General features: G+C 32.2%; 4 protein-coding genes across 4 annotated transcripts; 1 reads left to right on the top strand and 3 right to left on the bottom strand.

Moving 5' to 3' along the window:
- Positions 1-37: 37 nt before the first annotated feature.
- Positions 38-2,019, bottom strand: Ppat-Dpck (Bifunctional Phosphopantetheine adenylyltransferase - Dephospho-CoA kinase). Its single transcript, XM_017899504.1, has 5 exons — positions 1,425-2,019; positions 933-1,276; positions 600-854; positions 332-514; positions 38-241 (listed from the first exon to the last, which is right to left on the bottom strand). The coding sequence occupies exons 1-5, from the start codon at positions 2,017-2,019 to the stop codon at positions 38-40; spliced, it is 1,581 nt and encodes a 526-aa protein (XP_017754993.1).
- Positions 2,020-2,584: 565 nt separating this feature from the next.
- LOC108547133 (uncharacterized) lies at positions 2,585-3,408 on the bottom strand. Its single transcript, XM_017899519.1, has 4 exons — positions 3,343-3,408; positions 3,010-3,166; positions 2,812-2,931; positions 2,585-2,736 (listed from the first exon to the last, which is right to left on the bottom strand). Exons 1-4 carry the CDS (start codon positions 3,370-3,372, stop codon positions 2,585-2,587), a joined length of 459 nt encoding a protein of 152 aa, XP_017755008.1. The 5' UTR covers positions 3,373-3,408.
- Positions 3,409-4,173: 765 nt separating this feature from the next.
- Positions 4,174-10,705, top strand: LOC108547124 (mucin-5AC). Its single transcript, XM_017899510.1, has 13 exons — positions 4,174-4,602; positions 5,479-5,540; positions 5,692-5,765; positions 5,943-6,027; positions 7,125-7,216; positions 7,314-7,594; positions 7,679-7,978; positions 8,200-8,328; positions 8,463-8,619; positions 8,694-8,987; positions 9,078-9,217; positions 9,290-9,657; positions 9,740-10,705. Exons 1-13 carry the CDS (start codon positions 4,531-4,533, stop codon positions 10,392-10,394), a joined length of 2,709 nt encoding a protein of 902 aa, XP_017754999.1. The 5' UTR covers positions 4,174-4,530; the 3' UTR covers positions 10,395-10,705.
- A 2,523-nt stretch (positions 10,706-13,228) lies between these two features.
- Positions 13,229-23,157, bottom strand: LOC108547144 (alpha-2-macroglobulin-like protein 1). Its single transcript, XM_017899534.1, has 25 exons — positions 22,906-23,157; positions 22,295-22,458; positions 20,582-20,823; positions 20,373-20,489; positions 19,987-20,156; positions 19,763-19,871; positions 19,456-19,680; positions 19,119-19,358; positions 18,691-19,010; positions 18,230-18,585; positions 18,034-18,161; positions 17,831-17,957; positions 17,544-17,670; positions 17,173-17,401; positions 16,786-16,991; positions 16,255-16,604; positions 15,963-16,195; positions 15,640-15,888; positions 15,031-15,426; positions 14,684-14,915; positions 14,431-14,603; positions 14,084-14,344; positions 13,919-13,976; positions 13,622-13,846; positions 13,229-13,501 (listed from the first exon to the last, which is right to left on the bottom strand). The coding sequence occupies exons 1-25, from the start codon at positions 22,989-22,991 to the stop codon at positions 13,299-13,301; spliced, it is 5,226 nt and encodes a 1,741-aa protein (XP_017755023.1). The 5' UTR covers positions 22,992-23,157; the 3' UTR covers positions 13,229-13,298.
- Between the last annotated feature and the right edge of the window lie 1,690 nt (positions 23,158-24,847).

Genomic DNA, 24,847 nt, shown 5'->3' with positions numbered 1-24,847 from the left:
ATTATATTATAGTAATTTTGTACTAACGGAATTTTCATTACTTTTTTGCTTCATTAGATAAAAATACCATTGTCTCATCCCAAGCGCGCTGCACTTGTTCTTCGGTAATGTCGTGACTCCATGAACTACATATTACAACATTAGCTTCATTAATTTGTTCTGTATTGCTCGGTTGTGCTTGAATCCTTAATTTAGCATCGATTTCAGTTATTCCGTTTCTATCTATTACTCGTTTTATAGCCTACAAAGCCAAAAGTTTTGAATTTGACTAATGGTAATACTAATAATAAAATAAACTACTGTATTTTTTATGCATAAATTAAGTACTTACTTCTTCCTGAGGAATAATACAAGTCCAAATTTCATGACATTCATGTTGCCATTTAGCCTGAATTAAGACAGCAGCTTCCATCACAATTATATCAAATCCTTTTCTGTTAAAATCATTTATTTGTTTTTTTGCTTCTTCTAAAATTGTGGGCCAAACAAGATTATTTAATTTGTTTAACTGTGTCTAAAAATACATTTACATTTATAAATATAAACTTAAGAATAATAACAATAAATACTATTAATAATATAAAAAGGTAGAAACTTACTTGATCATTAAATACTATATTTCCAAGTGCTTTTCTATCAATAAATCCATCAGATTTCAAAATAGTTGAGCCAAAATTTTTAAGTATTGCATCAAAACACTTTTTACCAGGTAAATATAAATCATGTGCTATTTTATCACAATTGACAACAGCAGCACCCAGTTTTTGTAATTTATCAGCTACAGATGATTTTCCACTTGCTATACCACCAGTCAAACCAATAATATAAGGTTTTAAGCTTTTATTGCTTATTATCTAAAATATGCATAAAATTACAATTATAAATATTAATAAAACTACAATATGTATAACAAAATTTAATACAATACATACAGGGGCACGAAGTTTTGTACCCAATAATCGTATTCTTTGATTACTAGAACTCATTTTACTTTCTTCATGTTTTTTATAATCCACATCATTTATTAGTTTCACTATATGTATATCTAATTTAGTTAAATTGTTTTTTTCACGCATTTCATTTACTTTATCTCCACCACGTTTTGTTTCTTCACTAACTATTAGCAATTCTAATGTTGGATCATATTTAGTTGGACCATATATATCATTTATAGCTACAATATCATATGTTAAGGTTGCATCTATGTCTTCTAAAAAGTCTTTGATATTTGAAATTCTTGTATTACAAGGTTCTATTAGCTCCCATAATAATTTTCCTGTAAATTTAAATAAACAGGTTCATTAAAATAACAAAAACTATTTTATAAATATGAAAAATTCTTTTTATTTATGAGAGTCAACAATTTATCAATAATTCATAATAAATATATTTCTTATAAATTATATTTATTCACAAACTCTTACCAGACAACATATTTGTATCAGTTACACCAACTAAAAGTTTTTCTGTGCAACGTAATACAGCTTCACTTAAAATTATTTTATGACCATTATGTATTCGGTCAAATGTGCCACCAACTACTACTTTCTTGTAAGTCTTTTCCATATTAATGCAAGTTGTAACACTATCTACCTTTTCTTCTTTTAAATCATCAGTAAAAGTAATAAAACTACACCCCATAGAAGTATTAGCTAGATAATCTTGTATGAATGTATCAGCTTCTCTCTTACTACAAATTTGGTCAAAAATAACTATTTCTACAGGCTTTTTAGTATTTATTATTGATATATTAGGATTTTTTATACTTGTAAGCAATACCCGAACATCAAGTCGAGCAGATAGAGTAGATGTATCAACATAAATGTTAAAAACGGTTTGAGTGTAATGTGTTACTTTCCATTGAGAGTTTCTAACCGTATGGTTACCAGAAAGAAAAATATTCTTTTCCGGAAGATATTGAATATATAGAGTTTTTAGTACATGTTTTTTGATAATCGGTAATAATTTCATCACCTTTATAGGATTTGTTAAAACTAATAAACCAGTATTTGCCATCATGTAATAAAATTTCTTAAATAACCGTATTTTCTGTCGAAACTTTTGTTGAAAAGTAAAGAATGTTGTAAGTATATTATATTTCATAGGTTAATACTTTTGCATATCGATTACTCGTAATATGTTCAAAAAACAAACGTTTTTGCTTATCAGTATATCAACATATTCTGTACTCATCATCTCTATATCATACTATACACACACTTAATCGTTATATGCAACGATCATAAGTACATGAAATTTTTAATTTTATAAATAAAATTGAAAACAATAATACATGTAGTTATTAAAAGTACTACGTATATTTATTATTTTTGTCGATAATAATTTATAATAAGAAATTATTAGGTAATTAATCAACTTTAACGAAATTATAATTTTTACTTTTTTATTAAAAGTATTAATTACAACAGTGTTATTACATATTTAATTTGTAACGCATATTTTGGTTTTCATTGACTATAATTATTATTATAAGTTACATTTAATATATTGTACATGTACAAATTAAAATAATGTTTATTAATTTATGTATTTTAAGTACTATGTAATTAATGATATAGAAGATTCACATTGGTGGTGTAGAAGAACATCGTAAAGGATTATGTGTGATGTTTTTATAGTATAAAAGTAACCACTGTACTAATTTTGTATGATTTCTAGTAAATGCCATTTTTAATATACTATTATACCACTTATCTTTAAAACCAAATTTACATCCTGTGAAAATATGCAATATAAATGCTTTAGATATTAAGTCTATTGATACAAAATTAAATTTGCACAATAACAAACCAGTGTCTGCAAGCATTTGAAGACAAGAGAAATCATTTTCTGCTGGATTATTAAGAATATAATAAGTAATCATACATAAAGCATTTTCTCCTGTTATTGTAGTAATGAAAGGATCTGCACCTGTGGAAATTTAGAAGATACATATATACTATATTAATTGTAGCATACAATAATTATGTTATTTTATTTCATGCATACCCTTTGCTAGCATAAATGTAATTAAACATTTATGACCTTGGAAACAGACACGATGAAAAGGTGTTAAACCATAGGGTGGAGATTTTATGTTTATTAATTGTGGGCAATGTACTGTTATATCGATGCATTTTAATGCATAAAATGTTTCATAACATTTCTGTAAAATAGTACATATAATCTTATATATTTTATATATATACAGTGCTTCATAAAATAGGGATATAATAATTAAATGAATAATGATTAAAAATATTTCTTGTACAAAATTTTATATATAATATTTACTATTATAGTTGTTATTATATAATAATATTTAATAGAAAACTAATTTACATCGGCTGCATATTCCAAAGTATTTAACATTTCTTTATGGCTGATTATGCTTCGATATCGGGTAAATAAACGATTATAATTCTTAAATTTTTGTAATTCTAATAAGCTGTATTTTGTTTTATTTATGAATCGTTTGTAACTATAATCTGCAATTTAAGACACATCAAATTAAAAATATTTCTGTGATTTATGATTTTCAAAATATATTTAAAAATAGGTATTTTATTTAATAGAAATTTTAATTAACGTATAATTGCTAGCCATTAGCAGAAATTTGAAATTTCAAAATGTATCTACCGTGAATACAATAGAGAATACAAGAAATAACTATGATAAATCCAACGACGAAAATAATTTCAAAAATATTTCCACTTAATAACGTAAAATATTTAAATAACATGTCATAAAACGATTCATTATATCTTAATATAAGGCTCATAATTTTTTAAATTATGTTTTGTTGCACCCGCGTTCTGTATAAATTTTTTTAGATTGAAGAATCTTTTTTATCTCATAATCTAGGAACAAGAATAGTAGATAGGAATCTACATGTAGTAAACATTTCCCCATACTGTCCTGAATAACCAATCAGAATAAGCAAGCAATGATGCAGGATGTCCCCTTTCAACAGTCGACACTCCGGAAGTGATCGTCTAAGGGGTAGAGAGATCCGTTACCCTGAGTAACGATTAGATATACCCCGAATTCTCAATTTGAAGTTCTGAAACGGGGTCGCCGTAGGGGGCACCGATACTCAGGTACTGCAGCGAAAACAGAATCGACGCAGACGCGAACCATACTTGCTTGTCAGAATGAGTGCGTTGTGTTGAGAAACCCGTCCCTAATGTTTACAATTTTCCTTAAAGAAACTAATTAGTGTTATGATTTTAAATCCTTATAAATATTTGTGAAAGTTTTACAGTGATTATTCGATTTTAAAATCGATTTGTTTGAAATTAATCGTGACATATATGAAAGCTCAACGTAGGTAGATATACTTGGTTGTATTTCCCTGTGTTACCTCAAACTTGTCTCTTGTTACGAAAATGGCGAATCTTATGACTCGCCGATATTCGTATGGAAATTTTGTACATTTCTATATGGATGACAAAAAGTGAACGACTCTACGATTCTATGCGGAAGAACTTTATTGGGGCCAAGTAAAAAGAAAAATTTGGATAGTTAAAGATGGATGCAACAATTGAGAGAGAGTGCAGTGCTTTGGGTGGCCTCTTTCAACAGATTATAACTGATATGAAGGTAAGTAACGTCAATGGTGTCAATTTTCGATATTTATTCTGCTACGCGACCGCGTTTCTTCCTGTTCATTGTTTTTTGTATGTTTTTCTATCTTTGCACAAGTAACGATGCAGGCCAAGGCGCGTTGTCGATGCAAATGTTCTTAAAGCACTTATTCGTAAATGTTGTGAAATTATTTTAATCGAAAAAATAATATATTCCTTCCATTGTTTCTTTTTATAGTATTCTTTAAAAATATGGTTCCACTGTCCTGATTCCGAAAACTATGTTCCGAAACCATTGAGATACTTTAATGCAATAAAACGAGGACGAAAGTTAATTTACACTTGTTCTAGTTTTATGTCATAGCTTCGAAATATTTTTTAATTTCTGCAAAACAATAAATATATAATTTATTTTAATAAAAGAATAAATAATGGATATAATACAGTATTAAGTAATATTCAAAGTACACATATAATGACATATACAACAAAGCAAATTTTTACATTTTATTTAATATGCATACATGGCATTTGTGCATAAATTTTTTGTAAAATGTTGTTTAATTTTGTTAAATAACTATAAAAATATATATTAGGTAGCAGTGTAACTATATAACAATTCAGTTCATTTTCAAGTACATAAAATTATCTAATCACAAAAGATAGGTAGGCGTATATGATTGCATTATTACATTCAATATATTCTGCAATATTTTTATTACAGGAGTTAAGTTATTATAAATTACATATAACTTAACATAACTTAATAAAAAGATATTTAAATAAATCATAGTATTATTTATATAGCTTAATATATATAATATTATAATAATTATAACTATATAATAACTATTTTTGTAAACAAGAAAAAATTACAAAAATTTCTTTTTAGAATGGAGCACCATTATGGGAGGATTTAATTTCAAAAGCCACCAAACTGCATTCATGTTTAAGGTAACATTCATATTTTAATTGTAGCTTAATATTTCTTTTATTCGTAAACTTGTGATTTAATTTTTATGTTAAATAATGTAATAGAAGTTTTACAACTTTTATTTATAATATTATAATATCTCTAATCTTACTTTTATTTTCATTTTTTTAGGGCTGCTATTTTAGCTATCTCTGCATATCTTGAAACCTTTCAAAAAATTGCTGATGCAGCAACTAATGCAAGAGGTGAACTAAATACTATTTTATATCACTTATTTTATTTGCATCACTTTTTTTTATCTAAAATAATTTTTTGTGAAATACTTTTAAATATTAGTTTCTAATTTGTTATTACAATATATATGCTTAAATTATAAGAATTGTTTCTTATAAAACTAATGTGAAGTTAAATTTATAACTAAGGTGCAACAAAAGAAATTGGAACTGCTTTAACCCGAATATGTCTTAGACATAAAGCAGTTGAAACGCGTATGAAATCATTTACCAGGTAACTTTTCATTAAACTTCATACATATAATGACATATACAACAAAGCAAATTTTTACATTTTATTTAATATGCATACATGGCATTTGTGCATAAATTTTTTGTAAAATGTTGTTTAATTTTGTTAAATAACTATAAAAATATATATTAGGTAGCAGTGTAACTATATAACAATTCAGTTCATTTTCAAGTACATAAAATTATCTAATCACAAAAGATAGGTAGGCGTATATGATTGCATTATTACATTCAATATATTCTGCAATATTTTTATTACAGGAGTTAAGTTATTATAAATTACATATAACTTAACATAACTTAATAAAAAGATATTTAAATAAATCATAGTATTATTTATATAGCTTAATATATATAATATTATAATAATTATAACTATATAATAACTATTTTTGTAAACAAGAAAAAATTACAAAAATTTCTTTTTAGAATGGAGCACCATTATGGGAGGATTTAATTTCAAAAGCCACCAAACTGCATTCATGTTTAAGGTAACATTCATATTTTAATTGTAGCTTAATATTTCTTTTATTCGTAAACTTGTGATTTAATTTTTATGTTAAATAATGTAATAGAAGTTTTACAACTTTTATTTATAATATTATAATATCTCTAATCTTACTTTTATTTTCATTTTTTTAGGGCTGCTATTTTAGCTATCTCTGCATATCTTGAAACCTTTCAAAAAATTGCTGATGCAGCAACTAATGCAAGAGGTGAACTAAATACTATTTTATATCACTTATTTTATTTGCATCACTTTTTTTTATCTAAAATAATTTTTTGTGAAATACTTTTAAATATTAGTTTCTAATTTGTTATTACAATATATATGCTTAAATTATAAGAATTGTTTCTTATAAAACTAATGTGAAGTTAAATTTATAACTAAGGTGCAACAAAAGAAATTGGAACTGCTTTAACCCGAATATGTCTTAGACATAAAGCAGTTGAAACGCGTATGAAATCATTTACCAGGTAACTTTTCATTAAACTTCAGTAATTTTTAATATTTATTTATTAAATATATTTATATTTTTTTATATTTATGTCATTTTTATTTAAACATCTTTTTATTAGTGCTATTATGGATTGCTTGGTTTTACCTCTTCAAGAGAAATTAGAAGATTGGAAAAAATCCCTAATAAATTTAGACAAGGAACATGCCAAAGGTTAGTAATATAATTTATCTATAAAATATCTTACTAATATTTTATTAATTTAGTACTAAAATGTACCTAATATTACCTAATATTCTGTCAATTTTAGAATATAAGAAAGCGAAAGCAGAATTAAGAAAGAGATCAACTGATACATTACGCTTACAAAAGAAAAAAGCACGTAAAGGACAACATTTACAAGGACAATCACAAGGACATGTAACATCATCAGGTGAAATTGAATTGAATCGAATGTTAGAATCTTCAGCTGCTGTTGTTCAAGAAAAACGATTAAGTTTGGAAGAAACAGAAAGAAAAGCTGTTCGTGCAGCTTTACTTGAAGAAAGAGGCAGATATTGTCTTCTTGCTAGATTTTTAAAACCTGTACTTGTTAGTAAAGTTAATTATAACAAATGAACAATTAATAATTTAATTTCATATGTCACTACTAACAATATCTACAAAAAAACATAGGATGAAGAAATTGCAATGCTAATGGAACTGACACATCTTCAAGAGGTTTCTGATCAATTACAACGACATGCAGCTTCTCCACATCATTTGCCTCCTGCATCAGAACAAGTAATAACAGATATAAAAGGTTGCGATATAACACAATGGTCACTTGCTACACCTCCATCAAGTCCTTCTTTATCACTTGGATCAAGAAAAAGTTCAATGTGTTCCATCAGTTCTTTAACCAGTAGTAGCAGTGGTTCATGTAAAAGTCATCCAAGTCCATCTGGACATCCTTGGCACAGATCACTTTCTCAGGTAAAAACCTCCATAATGTGAAAAATCGATATTAAGTATCCTTCTATTCTACTTACAATTAGTCATATACTAAGAATGTCAGCCTTTTGTAATGCATGGCATATTAGACTCAGTTTATGCACTAGCTGTATTTCAACCAAGTAGCTGCTTATAGATCATAGCATGAGTGCCACTTGGCATCAGCTTAGTGTATGTGGTAGTCGATGTTGTACTCGTTGTAGTCTGTCGGTGTTAGGCCCTCCAGCATCAATGGTATGATGACGCTGCGCCACTTGGCAAACGGTAGTTCCCGTGACTCTGGCTTCACTTCTCAGGACACGTTATATACACAACCAATTTCTGAACATCAGGTAAGGTTATTAGAAACTAGTTGCTTGCTAGCACTTCATGTTTTTCTTTTTTATTTGCAATTTTGAATAGATTATTGCATCTTTTGAAAGAAATATTTTTGTTATGTTGTTGAAGTTAAATTGTGTTGTCATAGGTATCAAATGTGTCTTCTCAAACTAATCAAAATACTGGTTGTACTACAACAAGACCTGTAACTACTGCTACTTGGCCTGACTTGCAGGAAACATCAGTTCAATACGACAGGCAAAATCAGAACACAATCAACGAACGGCCACATACGATCTCTTCTGGTAAGATAATAATCATTGTATTTGAAAAATAGTGTAATTCATTGTTTGTAATATTATATCAATTATCGTTGTAGCTTACGAAAAAGGCCATCAAAGACCAGCGCTCAGTGTCTACACATTCCAAGCTCCAGATAATGGTGGCTGTTGTCATAGTCAACCTGCTTCTCCAGTTTCTTCTTCCTCTTCATGTTCTTCTTCTAATCAACAAGCATCCAGAGTACAATTACGTAGAAATAATGGTAGTCATCGTCCTCCTATACCGAACCGATGTTCCAGTTTGGAACGCCCAACAGTTCCAGTGAAAAATGAACCTCCTGGAAGTCCACGAGGAAAACCTAAATTACCACTTCCAGCACATTTAGCAAAAGGTCTCTATTATTTTTTATTAGTTATATGTAGATAATTTATATTTTTAGTTCTGTTCAAAAAATAGAATGTAATATTATGATATAATGTAGAATTAGCAACTCATCAGCTTCAACAACCAATGTATGTGAACATGCACGAATTAGCAAATCTGGCTGCAAGTCGTGCTCAAGAAATGCAGTTACCTTTACCTCCACCCCCTGCATCATTATCAGCACCAGGAACTGAAAAGGTAAGAATCTTAACAATATATAAAAAATACAATAATATGAAATTTTATGACTATATACATACATCCTTATAGACTGAAATTGCGGAAAAAGATGGTGGAAGTCAAACATCTGAATCTAGTGTTGAATCGAGTAGTGGATATGGAAGTCAAACTACCATACCTCATTCTCATTCACTTCATAATCCAAGTGAGAATGCTTGGAATGTACCTGGTGCTGCATCTACTTTAACAGTTCGCAGAGGATCGATGCAGCAAGTAAATAAACCTCCACCACCAACAAGACGAACGTCTACTATTATAACTGCCACATTCAATAATCCTTCATCAACTTCTAATGATGAACGCACTGATAATACTTGCGATGAAACTGAAAATCTTCCTCCACCACCAGCATTTTTATTGGAAGGCTCTTCACCTACAGCCAGTCCTACTCCTCAGCGGTAAGAAATGATATTTCTCCACTTTTATTACAATGGATTGGTATATAAAATATTAATACGCAATATATACCTCTCATTGCAGATCTATCTCAGTATCAGAAACAGTAAGGACCCTTACAGAGTTACGTCATACACCTGCTAGCCCTTCTCTTTTACGAAAAGCTACAGGGCAAGTACAATCGCATAATAACTTGTCTACTACATTACCACATAATGCCGTATTACAAGTCACTCGATCTTGCGTTGAACGTTCATGTGCAGCAATTCGTTCAACTTCTCAAGAACGTAGTTCGAATACTACACAAATAACTACTGTTAATACGGGTGTAAATATTCAAGGACAAGGTCCTGGAGGAGTTGGTCAAAGCTTTATGGCCGTTCTTAGTGCTAAGCTGATTAACAGTACTGGTAATAATGCCACTAGTGGTAACAATACAAATAATAGCCCTAAATCTGCCAGAAAGTATTCCATTGAACAGCAAATAAGTAAAAATTCTAAAACACCATCTGGTTTTCTTGAAACTTTAAATGCTAAATTAGCACAACAACAACAAAATTTGCAAGGGAATAATACAACGAGTAGATCTGCCAGCGTGAGACGCATAATGGGCAATCGTGTACCTATTATGGATCCGTTGCAAGTTAGAGATTCACTCATGGATCAAATACGAAAAGGTACCTCTTTAAGAAAAACCAGTGGTCCCATTAATGATCGTTCAGCACCTAAAATTTACTGAATATTAGAATACTGGTGTTCATGCAAGTTCCTTTGCTATCTCTGATGCATTTGAATTATATTTGCGCTTGTTGTAACAATCGCAACACGCATTATCAAGTCTGAACAATAATATGTTTATATCGCCGAATAAAATGGCGTTTGTCACACGTTGATCATATATATGTACCTTTACGAACGTACATTCGATAACTGATAATCAGTTAGATTGATTTCTTTGCACTTTGGTGCACTAATGTCAAATTCAAAGAACAAAGTAAATTTTTTACATAAATTCGTTAATAACAATTAGTTTTATTAAAATTATGAAAAAAAAGAAGGGCAAGCTCTATATTAAATACATCATCTTAAATATATATTTTAATGCGTGTTATATATATATACACATATATATGTATACATTAATTCGGTACAAAGATAAAACAATTTATGTTATTTGTTTAATTAGAAAGTTCAATTTTATTATTACAATATTAATATGATATGCGTACTTGATAATTAAAAGTGAAAATATATAAGTAATATATTTATAAACTAAAGTAGTATTTCAACTCCGATTAGTTTGAGTTAACGTTTGATACTAATGCCCGATGCTTGCCAGTACTATGAAAAGCCTGACTGATTTGATAATACCTTAGTAACAATTTAATATTTTATATTTTAACTTAAAGAACAAAAGAAAAAATACAAAATTCGTATATATAATTTAATATAGAGCTCGTGTCTTAATATATCATTACTTTATATATAATTATTAATCTGTATTACCTGTCTTTCATTTTCCTGTATGAAGCGCACAAACACAATTGTCATTTTTATTTCATACTACTTTTATTTCCTATTCAGTATGGTGTTTTTTGTAAGCACAGGTTTAATAGTAGCATTTGTCAACCAATATAATACTGTTTGGTATGACAAAATTGAACGTAAATATATATATGAGTATTTCTGCCCAGGTGGAACTTAATTTTAGAATTAGTTTCGGCCCGATTATTCCACTAAGATTTATATCTTTAATATTTATTCAATATCGATATACAATAATATTGTATTGCCCAAACTACAGTATTACTATGTTATTGTTTTCCAAGAGCAATTCGTAAGTCGATATTATCGATTTGAAAGTTTTCGTACCTATCTAGCGTAGTCTTCTTTCGATTATATCACTTTCCTTTTACACATATCGATTTAGTCTTACCTTCCAATTTGGAAATGTATCCATATTTTGGATTATAAATGGATTTGCATTTACAAGAATACCTTTTGGGATTGTAACGTCTATCTCTTGTATATTGATGCCACATATCAGAATTTTTGTATCACTGTGTTTTTTAATATTAGGATAAGTATTGTACAATACTGTTTTATAATATCGATACCTACGACGTTAGAAGAGCTGTTGAGATATATGCATTTACTATTTGCTCGAGCATTTACTGCCAACAAATTTGGCCAATATTCTCGTAAATATTAGGTCGATATTTCGTTCCATTATTTCTGTTCTACCTGGGCAATGCTGTTCCAATATCGGTAAATATTAAAAGTAAACGTGTATGTGTATCTCAGATCGGCGAGAAAATTACTAGTGCGTTAATACAACATTTTTGGTGAATGTACACCTTCAACATATATTTAACAAACTGATGCAAAGTATGATCCCAATATAACAAAGTATTATTGATCGTATTTGTCTCGTTTCTTTAAGTTAACTATTTGCGAATAGAATTCTATAATATCTACTACATGTACCGTATTGTTTATTCGTATGAATAATTGTGGTGTACCAATTTTAAGAGGAAACAAAATACCTATTTTATTAAGGTATAATTAAAGTCTTTGAAATGATGCCGACTGAACTGAAAACGCTACTGCCAATTTATAGACATTCAAAAATTGTTCCTTTCATTCCTGATGCAAGTTAGGTTTTGCATTTTACTTTAGTGAAGCGTCGCAACGGGTAGTTTCTTTAGTAAACAATGCAAATAGTCTTATTTATTTCGAGCAAGCATTTTACCGTTTACAAATGTGGATAAATAGCTAACACATTTACAGTGATAATGCGATTTGATATTTAATGCTGAGGACGAACGTAGTAGACACCACGAGTAATAAAGAATAAAACAGGGAGAAAAGGAAAGGCAATTGCTTTATGTTGAACTATGCCGTGTAATTTTGCGGACAAAAACGAAAGAAACGTTTCAATTCGATCAGCATTAAATGACAAACACTCTTAGTATAATAATAAATAAAAAGAGCCGTAATAATGAAATAGATAACCGTAAAATTTGCTGTAATAAAATAATATTTAATGTAGTAAAAGTTCGAGAGGTGATTGTTAATTTGTAATAATTATTTCAGTAGCAGATCATTCCTGGCGGAAGACTAATATCCGCATTAAAAATTTAATTATAAACCTGTACCGAGTGATTCGTTTCTGCCTCGGTGGTCGCGTTGGGGATGATGTCTTGATGATGGCCATTAGGGTATAACGAGCCGAGATGTTCGCGAAGAAATGTCGCTGTGGGCTCGAACACTTGGCGGAATGCAGACTTTTTCTGCGAATCGTCGGATGGAAGGTGAGTTTAGTGGAATGGGAATTGTTTATATACTATATATATATTTACAAAGGAGTAAATTAACCAATGTATAATATTGAAACCTTTACTTATAGTCTATTCAGTTTGATAAAAAAAGGAGATTATTTCCTGGTAACTGATTACAACGACGATGATCCTTTATGTTTTCGCGTAAATTACACGTAGCTTACTATATGAATAATTAAATATGTAATTGATATACTTGTAGATAAAAAAAGGTTGAAATTATGTATATAGTCTGCGCGAAGTTAGTGAAAAACAGTGTTATATCCTTATAATCCGGATCTACACGTTCAGTTTGAAACATTTTAAGCATTAACCGGGGAATCCTCATAACTGCATTCAATGCTGTCTGCATTCATACAGGTGGCTCGTACTTTTCCCAATTTGCATGGTATACCGTTTACCATTGGTAAACCATATATATAAAACGAATCGTTTAGTGTTTGTCTCTGATCTTCGGATGTTAGAAAATCGTCGTCCTTGTTTATCACTAATGCTAAACTTCCAGCTGCAAGAAAATATTTTTTTATACCGAATATAATGTAAAACGGTGCACGTGTTACGTGTATCGAAATACGATGGCCTAATTGCTCGATATTCTGTCCTAGTACGATGGAACGTTACGTACGATTATCTAATGGCGAACAGGAACAATTCGGGCTTAAGGTGAACTCAACCGTGGTACGAAGACGTTTAATTTCTCGGGATACATGCAGGTCCAGCAACAGTCTTACTTTATGCAATCGTCTGATTGCTACTTTAGCCGCGCTTCTTGCCGAGCAATAAATGTCACTGATGTCCGATGGTAACGTGTCCATGCACACGGGACAATTTTCTTTTGCTCTTGTCGGCGCTGAAAGTACCATGTAACGTGAACAATAATTGTACGCGTAACTGTTGTAGATCGTAAAATACATTCACTTACACGGAATACTGATTTCAGTGATTATTGTAGTGTTCCTTATTTCAATTTCCGGTTCCACCTATGGAAAATTATCATTGTCAATGGTCCGACAGGCTTTACTTCGTTTCTCAATCTGTTTGAGAATTATTCTTAGGTCCTTTAAAACGTAAGAAGCTTCAAGTATACCTCTATAGGTCGTTCTTCGGTTACCGGTATAGTTGGTACAGTTTGATCTGTCGCAAATGTCGTCGTTAAATCGGGCAATTCATTGGTAATGGTAGTCGCGTCTGTTTTGTAATAAGTATCCGGTTTCACGTAAACTGCAATTAGTTCCTCGATTTTTTCGGAAGCCGATATCTTGTTATACTCTATGCCGAGCCGAAAATTTGGCGTTGCTTGTTCATCGACTGGTTCTGCGCTGCTACAGAGCGAGGCAATTTTGTAATTCTGAAAGCATTCGTCGTTGCGATTATTGCGTATTATTTATTTTTCCAATTATATCTTAGGAACGAGCAGAAATGATTTAAGCTTACGGTGGACACGGTAAGTTCCGGTTGATAGTAATCGTATAGCTTCACGTTCGCCGGTTCAAGTCGATCGACAATGTATTCCCTTACTATTCTAAATGAAATGCAGGTTTTTTGGGCAGTCAGTTTGTCGAAGTAGATAGTTACGATATCTTGGTCGTCCTCGAAGCGCTTAACTCCTGCAATTCGTGAATCAGTCTCAGCTACCGGTAGCATCGTTTATTAATCTGATTTTTAGCAGAAAATAAAATGAATTTACTCGTAGATGGTTTTAGTAACGACAGCAGGCTCAGTCGATCGGGCACATAGCCACTTATCATTCCAACTTCGAGTAAAGCCATGTTACTCTCTTCGTCCGCCATTTTATATCGAGCGCAGAACGTGATTTCTTGTAACGAACATTCGTTTTCATAAGCAACAGAACGAGCATTCACTGAGAGATCGAACGCATCCGAACCGGTACTATACGCAACGTTATATTTAAGATTACTCTAAAATTCAGATAAAATGAATATATAATTTGTAACGGAAAAGAAGCTGTCGTTAGAAACAGTAAAACATGGTACACTATGTATGTTTTAATAAAAATAGATGTAATTACTTTACCTGTACTAAAACACATCCTTCACCCTGGGCAAAGATTTCTACGATAGTCGGTAGCACGGGTAAGCGGATTTGCATAAGCACTAGACGATTATCATTATGCAATTTGTAGACGTAATCTACCTTTTTAGCCGTAACGAGAACAGACAAGTCAGTGTTACTATGATGCGCAGTCTTAATAGCGTATTTCGTAAGAGCCTCCAGCCCGAGGACAGTATCTTGCGTGGATGTAAATCCACCCTCGGTATTCCTTTGCTTCGATATCCAACGAACAGCCTTCAACACTTCAACCATGTTTTCATTGTCACCTAATTTCAATAACGTAAGAATCATGTACGCGGTCATTTCGATGCTTAAACTGAGCGATGGCCTAGATTTATCTTCCCACCAAATTAGATTCTACAACACAAAAGGGTCTAATATGAGAAATTAAAAATATAAATCATCGCTGTGTATCAAATATATCGATTCGCAGGTAAGAGCTTTTCTCGTTTCATTAATTTCAAAGCGAAAAGAAAAACGAGAATTTACGTTGAAATGTCTCATTAGTCTGATTAATCGATCTCTATATTCGTTACTTTTCTAATCGATCATTTGCGTATTTATTCGTACATTCTGATGCGTAGCGAGATCCATTAGAGCTTTCATGCTAGAATTAGCTTTCGGATGGTCCGTTAATGCTAATGCATATGTAATAAGGATCATAGTATATGGCTCATTCTGGCTACTAGCCAGTCTGTTTTCTAAACACTTCACAGCATCATTAATGTATCCAGGAGGTAAATCCACACGGGATTCGATTAAGGAAATTAGTATGTATGCCGTTAGCGCTGGCGAATCTTCATAGTCTTTGAGGCCGCCCTACAAACATAATTTGATGCAATTTATCGAAACATTGGGAATAGTTGAGAATCTCTATGCCAATTTTGGCAAACCTTCATCTTTTTGTGGAAAACTTTGCCTATTACGGGGAAGCAACCATTTTTCAATTGATTCCGAGTGATCCACATAGCAGTTCGTGTAAGTTGCATCTCGTCTATATGAATCAAGTCCGCAGCCTGAGAAAATGATTTTAATACAAATGCAGTCAACCATATGGAACTTTTATCGCCCTTAAATGCGGAATAAGAGCCGTCCACGTGTCTATAATTCAGCTCTCTCTGATATCCTAGATACAAGATACAAAATAATATCGCGATTTCGTAAAATATATTAAAGAAATAATACCTTTCATCATATTTTTAATCGCCTCTGCTCGAAGCGCGGGTTTATCGATTCCGGTCATATCCAAATATTTTATCACGTGAATATTTGGAACGAACAATACCATGTTTTGTTCCCCACAACCCTCGGGTAACCGCACAAGTTTGTCTAACTTGTCCAATGCTGGACCTAAGACATCTCCTACAAAATTTAAGTACGCCCTCCCGCTATTTGGCACCGCGTCCTCAGGCAGTGCCAATTCCCACGAAAATGTCGAATCGTCGCTGAAATTCATTGGGCAAATCAATGACGATTTAGTTTCTTCCACGGGGAAACCTTCGGGTAGAATTAAGATCGATTTCACAATTACGTCCCTTAAACATAAATAAGTCAAACACGTTATTTGTTTATTGATAAATTCGATTTCTCATTTCTTATATTTAAAATCTATTTCTTATCTCTAAATTAATTTAAATCATTCTCTCTTTCTTTTTTTTCTTTTTTTTTTTTGACTTTATCTAGTACTGTACAAGTTACTTATTTATTCTTAATTACTGCATAAATGTCAAAGTCTCTGAGCTGCACGGTGCAGGATAATCAGTGTCTATGAAAGCGGCAACCGTTATGTTAACTTCTCCCAGCACTCGTGGTCTCAAGATATATTCATGAACGATACTATCTTGTGGTTCTACACAGAACGAAGCGATGGGATCTATTAAATGCAAATCAATTCCTGCTACCTCTTCCAGTTTGATTTTTACCTGTGTCAATAAGTGAAGCGAATTATGAAGTGCAACGTATTATCGAGTTATGTATTCTATGAAAGATATGTGTGTGCCGCGTTGCACGAGAATCGCAGTGATTGTTTCATTGTATTACACGGATGATACAATTTCTAAACCGTGTTAGAAGAAACCTCGGTACACTCGTTATAGTACTTACAGGTAAACTGTGGTGCATGTAGTTGAAGAGAGAAACCTTGAAACGCATCATTTCTCCGCGTTTTATGCTGTACGGTAAATTATAATCGAGGAAAAACAATTGAAAGGCTGTTATGGTGATCGGTGGTGCTATTCCGAGGCCATGGTCCGGCGAAATACATGTTGTATAGCCAACCCAGTCGGTGATAGTGTGAGGAAGTGTACGTTCTAGTGTTATTTTACCTTCCTTTCTGTAAAAGACGATGCAATATTCAGTTATATGCTACATACGCGCTGTTTAAATAACACAGATATACGTGAAACGTAATAAACAATATACTTTGTAAAAAGACGTAGATTTTTCAAAGTAATTAACGAGTAATTTAATCATACCCGGTAGGTACTAATTCCCACAACCACGTTTCAGGAAAGTATGATCTGAGTTCAGCCATATAACTCGAATGTTGATCAATGCCTGGATCCTTTGCCGCAGCAGCAACTGCGAAATCTATTGGGAGTTCTATAATGGGAAAATAAGAAATCTTGGTGCTTTATAGTTAATTTTCGTAGAAGTGACTTCAGAAACGTGTGATTTGTTAAAATAAAGTTAAGCTACGATGTATACCTCGTCTCTTATTAGACAAAGTTAAATTAGTCGATAACAAAATAGATCAACTTGCCAAGCATATGGAGAATTTGAAAATTTGGCTTCATCATCTGCGAAGAGAACGAAGCTCGTTCTTGGAACAACCATGGGCATGGTCGAGTTTCCAGCACCAAATCGCTCATTACGATAACTCCAAAGTCCTGTGGAAAATAAAAATCAGATTACCTGTGATATTTAAAGGCAAAAGGAATGAACATTTGCGCAAAAGTACGATACCGTGAAAGCTTGCAGAGTGTCCACATAGTTGACACCTTTGTCAAATGTTATCGTTTGCCTCTTTCGCCTTCGCAGTTCGCCAAGTTGTGGAAAATGGTTGATCTCTTCGTTCGATTCTTTCAATGTTGCTGTACAATTGATATTTAAACTACGTGCCTTTGTTATATAGACATTACAGATAAGTTAGAGAACGTACATTTGCAATGTGTTCCAAACGTGTAACGGTTTTGAGAGGGATGAAATCTCCTCAGCTGATCGAACGTTTGGCTGGCATTGATCAGATTAGAGTTCGATTTGTCCATGAACAGGGTCGCTTTATCTACCACGGATATTCCACAAAGAGACCAAGGTGCAGCTTCGATGTGATACTGGGTAGTTGATCCTGGTGTTTGAACATTGGTGTGCCATGCGGTTTTTACTTTGTTCTCAAAGCAGTGGCCAATCTCGATTGTGTAAGTGGTTGCGACAATTTCTCTGTATTCTAATACGTAATAGAGTAACAATTCCGAAACTGGAGCCATGCTTGGTGTGACTTTAACGCTCAAGGGAAATCTAATTGAAGGAATTGAAGAAAATGTTAAAAATAACAGAGGCATGCCGCAATGTAATGTAACGAAATGATGAAAAATTATCGAACGAGGTATTTGAAGAATTTACCTATGTACTACGGGGTCTGTTTTGTTCGTGGAGAATACAAAGGTACCCAGTAAATTACGAAATTCGGAGTAATTCAATACCGTATCCCGACTAGGCTTGTGCTTTACGTGACCGTATATTAGGATATGTCCTTTAGAATTAATCGAATAGTGGAAGAGAATGGTTTCATTTTTATTAGGAGGTGCCGTGTACATAACGTTGAAAGAATATTTTTCACCACATACGATCGGTTGATTTCCTCGAGCTACAGTTAAGTAACTATTGGACGGAGAATACCAAGGGTTTATATTAATATGTGCCGAGGGTTGATTCATAACGATCTAAAAAGAATTGCACGTTTATTTAGCAAATAGAAAATTAATCAAAATTTTAAAACCTTTAGAGTCGTTTTTAGTAATAATATTAATATTATTATTAACGTGACTTACTCTCGAACGTTGATCTACCGAATATTTTGTCGGATAATCAACAGCGGTAGCGACGAAACTTAAAAGGACTGTATCTTTATGTTGCGGCGGTAAGACGAAATCGACGAAACCGTCAACAGATGAGAGAAAGTCGCGACATTCTACAATATTGTCCTTCTTGTCCTTTTTCTCCACCACTTTCAGACAAATTTGAATTTTCTCATTCGGAGCAGGCGTTCCGTCGTGTCGCAAAACTCGTAACTAACAGATCAAAATTCAGGCTTAATAAAAGAGATAATTATCACCGCGAATAGATTGAAGTAACATTGAAAAACATAAGTATAGGGTAAAAAATCACTTTTCCATGATAAGGTAAACCGAACTTGAAGTATTTAGCCGTGTAATCCTCAAATTCCAATTTCAGTGCTTCGTGCACCATCACGGTGCGACTAATCGCAGTTTGTACTATACCGGTCCCGGCTTCTGTGAATTCCGCTATGAGAACAATATTGTTCGGATCCATTTTCCAAGACGCCAGTCCAAGTACCGACTCAGAAAGGGTAAAGTCGGTGCAACCATTAAGCTGAAATATTTATTTCACTCTTGAGATGTCGTTTTATCTCGATAAACGAGCCGAATATGATAGAAAGAATTGCATTCCGTACTTCCATTTCGTAAAGTATCTCCGGAAGATTAGGCTTTCTCTTCCAACTTGGCGTTTGCGGAATTAACTTTAGCAGTAGGTTACCTTTCACGGGTTTACCATAGCTGTATCTGCAATGTCAATTATTATTTTAATTTTCATGTTTTCTACACCCTCGTGTAATAAGCATTGCGTCGTAATATTTGGAATATTTGAAACTCTACGATAAATATACAAGAATGATACTTGACACAGATGTTCCAAGTCACGTTCCCCACATCGGCAAGAATATATTGCTGCGAATTTATTATTATTTGAAACTTTGGCAGAACGTATTTCTCTACTGTAAACGTAGTATCGTGAAACAAAGAGAAGTCCTTCGGTCTTCCTTTCTGTACTTCTATCCGCCATGTTCCCTGATATACGGATTAAAAGAGTAAAATGCAAGGAAATAAAAAATAATAATTATATTATGTACAATTGTAACAAACATATTTATAACATTTCCTTACTCGTCTAATAAACTACCACCTATAGTTATTTCATTCTCTTTCAGTTTGAAATATCTAGGTATATTTAATTTTGTTTAATAGGTTTTCTTTCATCGAGCAATAATAACGTGTTAATTTTACCAAACTCGGTTCCGGAGATAAAGGAAATGTCAACTGAACCATCCCATTCTCTGTGCTCACGTTCGTCCATTGCATTACCCTCACTCCTGATGGACCTTCAATCGATACCCGTGGAATCTATGAACAATACAGACTTCGAATATTGAAAGTAACGATTTCAAGGAGACATTAAACTCAAGAGAAAATTTCAAACGAAGAAACTCTCTTACCGGCTTTTGCCATGGCTTTAAATCATGCGTAAGCATCAGGATCCTAATGTTAACATCTTGGCCAGGCTTGTAAAATGGCTTATCTGTTTCCACGAAGGTAAGCACGGAATCCTGCTCGATTTGTACCTGTGCTTCCCATTTCACCACGTAATCAGGATATTTGTCAAATTTTATTTTTAATCGTAGCTTTGCGTACTTGTATCGAGTCAAAGGTACCTCTAATGGCAGACATATTTCCGTACCTAAAAGAAAATGTTTGATATAATTCATTCATCGTATCGACAAAATGAACTCTGTGTACAATGTTTTAAAATTATGTCTCGCGACTATCGTAACAGAGTTCCACACCTGCGGATTAGTGGAGATCTAAGATCGAGTTGCGATCATCCACGGTTTATTTTGCAAGTTTGCAATTTTTAACATTATATTCTGACTCTAGCTCGATAAACAAAATTCGATAAACAAACGTATTATCGATTTATTTCGAGATAGAGTGAAAGAAAAGTCGATCTTTCATGACTAAATGAACAATCGATTGTCAAGATTATTTAATACAATGCAATTTAATATTATCATCGAGTATGTTTATTCAAAGTCGGACATTAACCGAGCTAAATGACCAATGTTCATTATTCACTTGTTGTATAACAATATAAGTGGGTTTCCCATGTATTCCAGCGATTGCTTATTTCCTCTCTAGAAGGGGAGTCGACCAATTCACTTCTCCCGCAGGAAGCGGCGATAATTTCAATTTGCAATTTGTTAAACCCCTTGAACTATGATTTAAGTCGTGACAGTGCGTGCCAAAGTCTGCGAAAAAGTTTGCGCACACGCCCCATACTTTTGCTGCAGTTCGCGAAACTCTTGCTTCTTGTTTTCCGACAGCGAAGCACACCGCGAGTTTCACGCGTGTTTATAATACCACAAGGGGTTGAAGAGCTCGACACGAGACAAAAAGACCGACAGAAATGAACGAGGAGATGAGAAATATTTTCTACTTTCTATTTTCTATTTTCTTTTCAAAACAATGGTCAAGTCGAATTTTCGATCGTTTCAATACACATTTTTTCTTACACAGCTTGATAGTTGAAAGTATCTCTTGAAATATATTTTTCCATTAAGCAGGAAAAATAATGACTTAAGAACGAATTTAGAACGATGAATATATTTGCTATATTACGTATATTAATTTAATTAAAACCGAATTTCGAAAACACGTCGATGCATAGAATTTTTAATTCGTAAAAATTCGTTAATTTAAGTGTAAAAAAGCGATCGTATACGTTAATAAATTTTGTGATAGAGATATAATATATACATTATTTAATATAAATTGAGGTTAATCTTGCATATGAAATCTCACGTGAGCTTCAGATTCATAAAGATTCTTTACCAGGAGTATCGGTATACGTACGTATATTTATTATAAGGGTTTACATTCAAACACGAAACACTGGGGAATCACCATTATGATAATAAAAATATGACTCACAAACATCGAACGAAATAAGAAATTATAATCAAAAAGATTAATAATAACTCGAATCACTTGGAAGTTTAAAAATCGAATTTTCTTTCTTCGCACAATCGTGTATTTTCGAGTAATTAATAGCCGCATTTAAAAATTACTTTTCACAATTGATATTAAACATATCGGTATTAATATCACTGTTGCATGATTTAAAAATTTGTTTAAATTACACTTGTGTTTACCTGTTTTCATAACGACATCGGTACGCGTTAGTAGTTCTTCTGTTGCGAAGTCACACAATAGTTCAACATGAACGTGAGCTGGCAACTCTAAATTGTGCAAAGACAAACATGCACTTTCAGTTTCACCGGCTAATAATCTTTCCGGTGCCATGAATAGATATCCCCTAAAAAAGAAAGTAGAATCTGCCCAAATGTACGACAACAATTTTCCAACTTCATTATTTGTCTTCTATCGAGATACTCTTATATTTAGCGATGTTAATATTCTTATGAAATTCGTCCAAATAAAAGATCATTGACTAACATATTACTAGATATTTTCCAAAATTTATATATTTTCTCAAACTAAACTCGAGTATCGAACTCGTGTATTAAACTATACTATGATATTTCCTTCAAAGTAAATATATTTTGCATTCTCTTTTCCTTCTTCCTTCATTTTTTACGTAACGAAAATGTTTATCCAGTATTTATATAAATTATTTGCACGATTAATTAATATTTCAAAACAGCGGTTTTCTCCACAACAGGTTATCGAGCTTTGATATATCGGTTAAGAAATTATTTGGATCGGTAATCTGATTCTTATAACCTTTGGTTACAATAATTACCGATTGCTAATCGTTTTGTTGGCTTCACTGGAGTGTACAAATATCACTGAATAAACAAGCAGCACCAAAAACATTAATTTATCCATTGTATATATCTCATTTAGTCACACTGTCTATTTATTTTATTTCAAATACTGCCATTTATTTCCCACGAATTATATTTGCGAACATGTTTAATGAGCAACTGAAAAGTTCGTCTATCCGCCGATTAAATGCAAATTATCGTTTTTTTTCTAATGTTGACACGAGGAATTAACGATATGCCAATACACGTAGCCCTACGCAGTATGCAGACTGAAAGCACGATATTCGTTCGGTCCCTCTTATTAACTCCGTGAATCAGTATATAAGGAGAAGGGTTAAATGTTTCGTTGATCCTGATTGGAACGCGATATGTTTGTGTTCAATTGATTCAAGTTATTTAGTAAATTTCAACATGGAAATTACTATGAAAAATAAGGATATAACATTTGAAATGATTAATTATTACTCTTTGCCAAAATTTTGTATCGTTTAAATAACACTGTCCAACAAATTTTAACACTTTCTCTAATTTATAATATGCACTATAATACATATAAGAATGCTTCCACACATTTTTAATCGTGCATTTATAGAATTCTTTGAAAGTATGTTCAATAATGGTGGTTATAATGCTCATGTAGCAAATTTTGTAACTAATATATAATATATATTATTATGTATTATATTTTTATTATTAATTTTATTAATTTACAACGTTTTTTCAGTGGAAATTAAGCATTCTTTAACTTGTCATTTTCGTAACAAAAGCATATTTGTATTTGTTTCATTGATATTAATAAACTTAAGAGACATCGTTTGATATTCTACATCGATACTTTAGCACAGGGGTCGGCAACCTGTGACCCACGGGTCACCCAGTGACTCACTTTAGTTCCGAAAATAAGGTATAATATATAAAAATGGATTATAAAACATAAACATGACACATACATTTTGAGAATAAAAAATATTGAAAATAGATACTAAGAAGAACATTTTAGTTCGATTACCATGGGTCTTATAGACATAAGTGTTTATGTATATAAGATCCATGTCGATTACGAAATTGCAGTAATGATAGTAGGCGGAATATAGCGACATTGTCCGAATAAATTTTACCATTATTGGACGCGTGTGTCGTTCTCTCAGTTGTGTGTCAGTTCTTTATTAGAAAGTACCGATATAAGTAGTATTGGTAGGATTGCAATAATTATTAGATTTGCATCAATAAATAGCTCGAATGTCAATGAAGGACTATGCGTTCTTGCTTCAATGAATGACACGACCAAAGGCACTGATATTTTTCGTCAAGTACAGGAGTTTACAAATTTCAAAAATGGGCAAGTATTGGATTTAAAAAGTAAATTGTTTTCCATAACAACTGATGGTGTTGGCAAAAATTGGCTTTGCCATTTTGTCCACATTCGGTTCAACTTATAAACGTGAGCAAATATTTTCACAAATGAAATTTATATTAAGCAAGAACAGGAACAGGTTAACTACCGAAAATTCAGATGCCCGTATTCGTCTTAAAACGATTAACTATAAACCAGGCTTGACTAAATTGACGTCACAAGTTCAACATCAGGGAAGTCATTGATATCGAAGAGACCGTTTATAAATAAAGTTCATTCAACTATGTTTGTAATTATTTTCTTAATAGAATATCTTATTATTTACTAAAAGACTGTTCTAATACGAAAATATCTCTAACCCAAACGTCTCTTTAATACTCGCATTTTGCTTCATTTTGACCCGCGGCCAAAAAAGGTTGTCGACCCCTGCTTTAACATATGGCTATTTCAAAGATGAAGTATTTTCCCGCGTCAACAATACATAGATGGGACAACTACCGCCACCTTCTAGTCGACGCTGCAACGAACGTAACCGTTAACACATGACGGAATATTTTCGCGCA

The sequence above is a fragment of the Eufriesea mexicana genome, unplaced genomic scaffold (genome assembly GCF_001483705.2).
Source record: "Eufriesea mexicana isolate 0111107269 unplaced genomic scaffold, ASM148370v2 scaffold944, whole genome shotgun sequence".
Lineage (NCBI taxonomy): Eukaryota > Metazoa > Arthropoda > Insecta > Hymenoptera > Apidae > Eufriesea > Eufriesea mexicana.
Note: the sequence above shows the minus strand (reverse complement) of the source record. Positions and strands in the feature narration are given on the sequence as shown.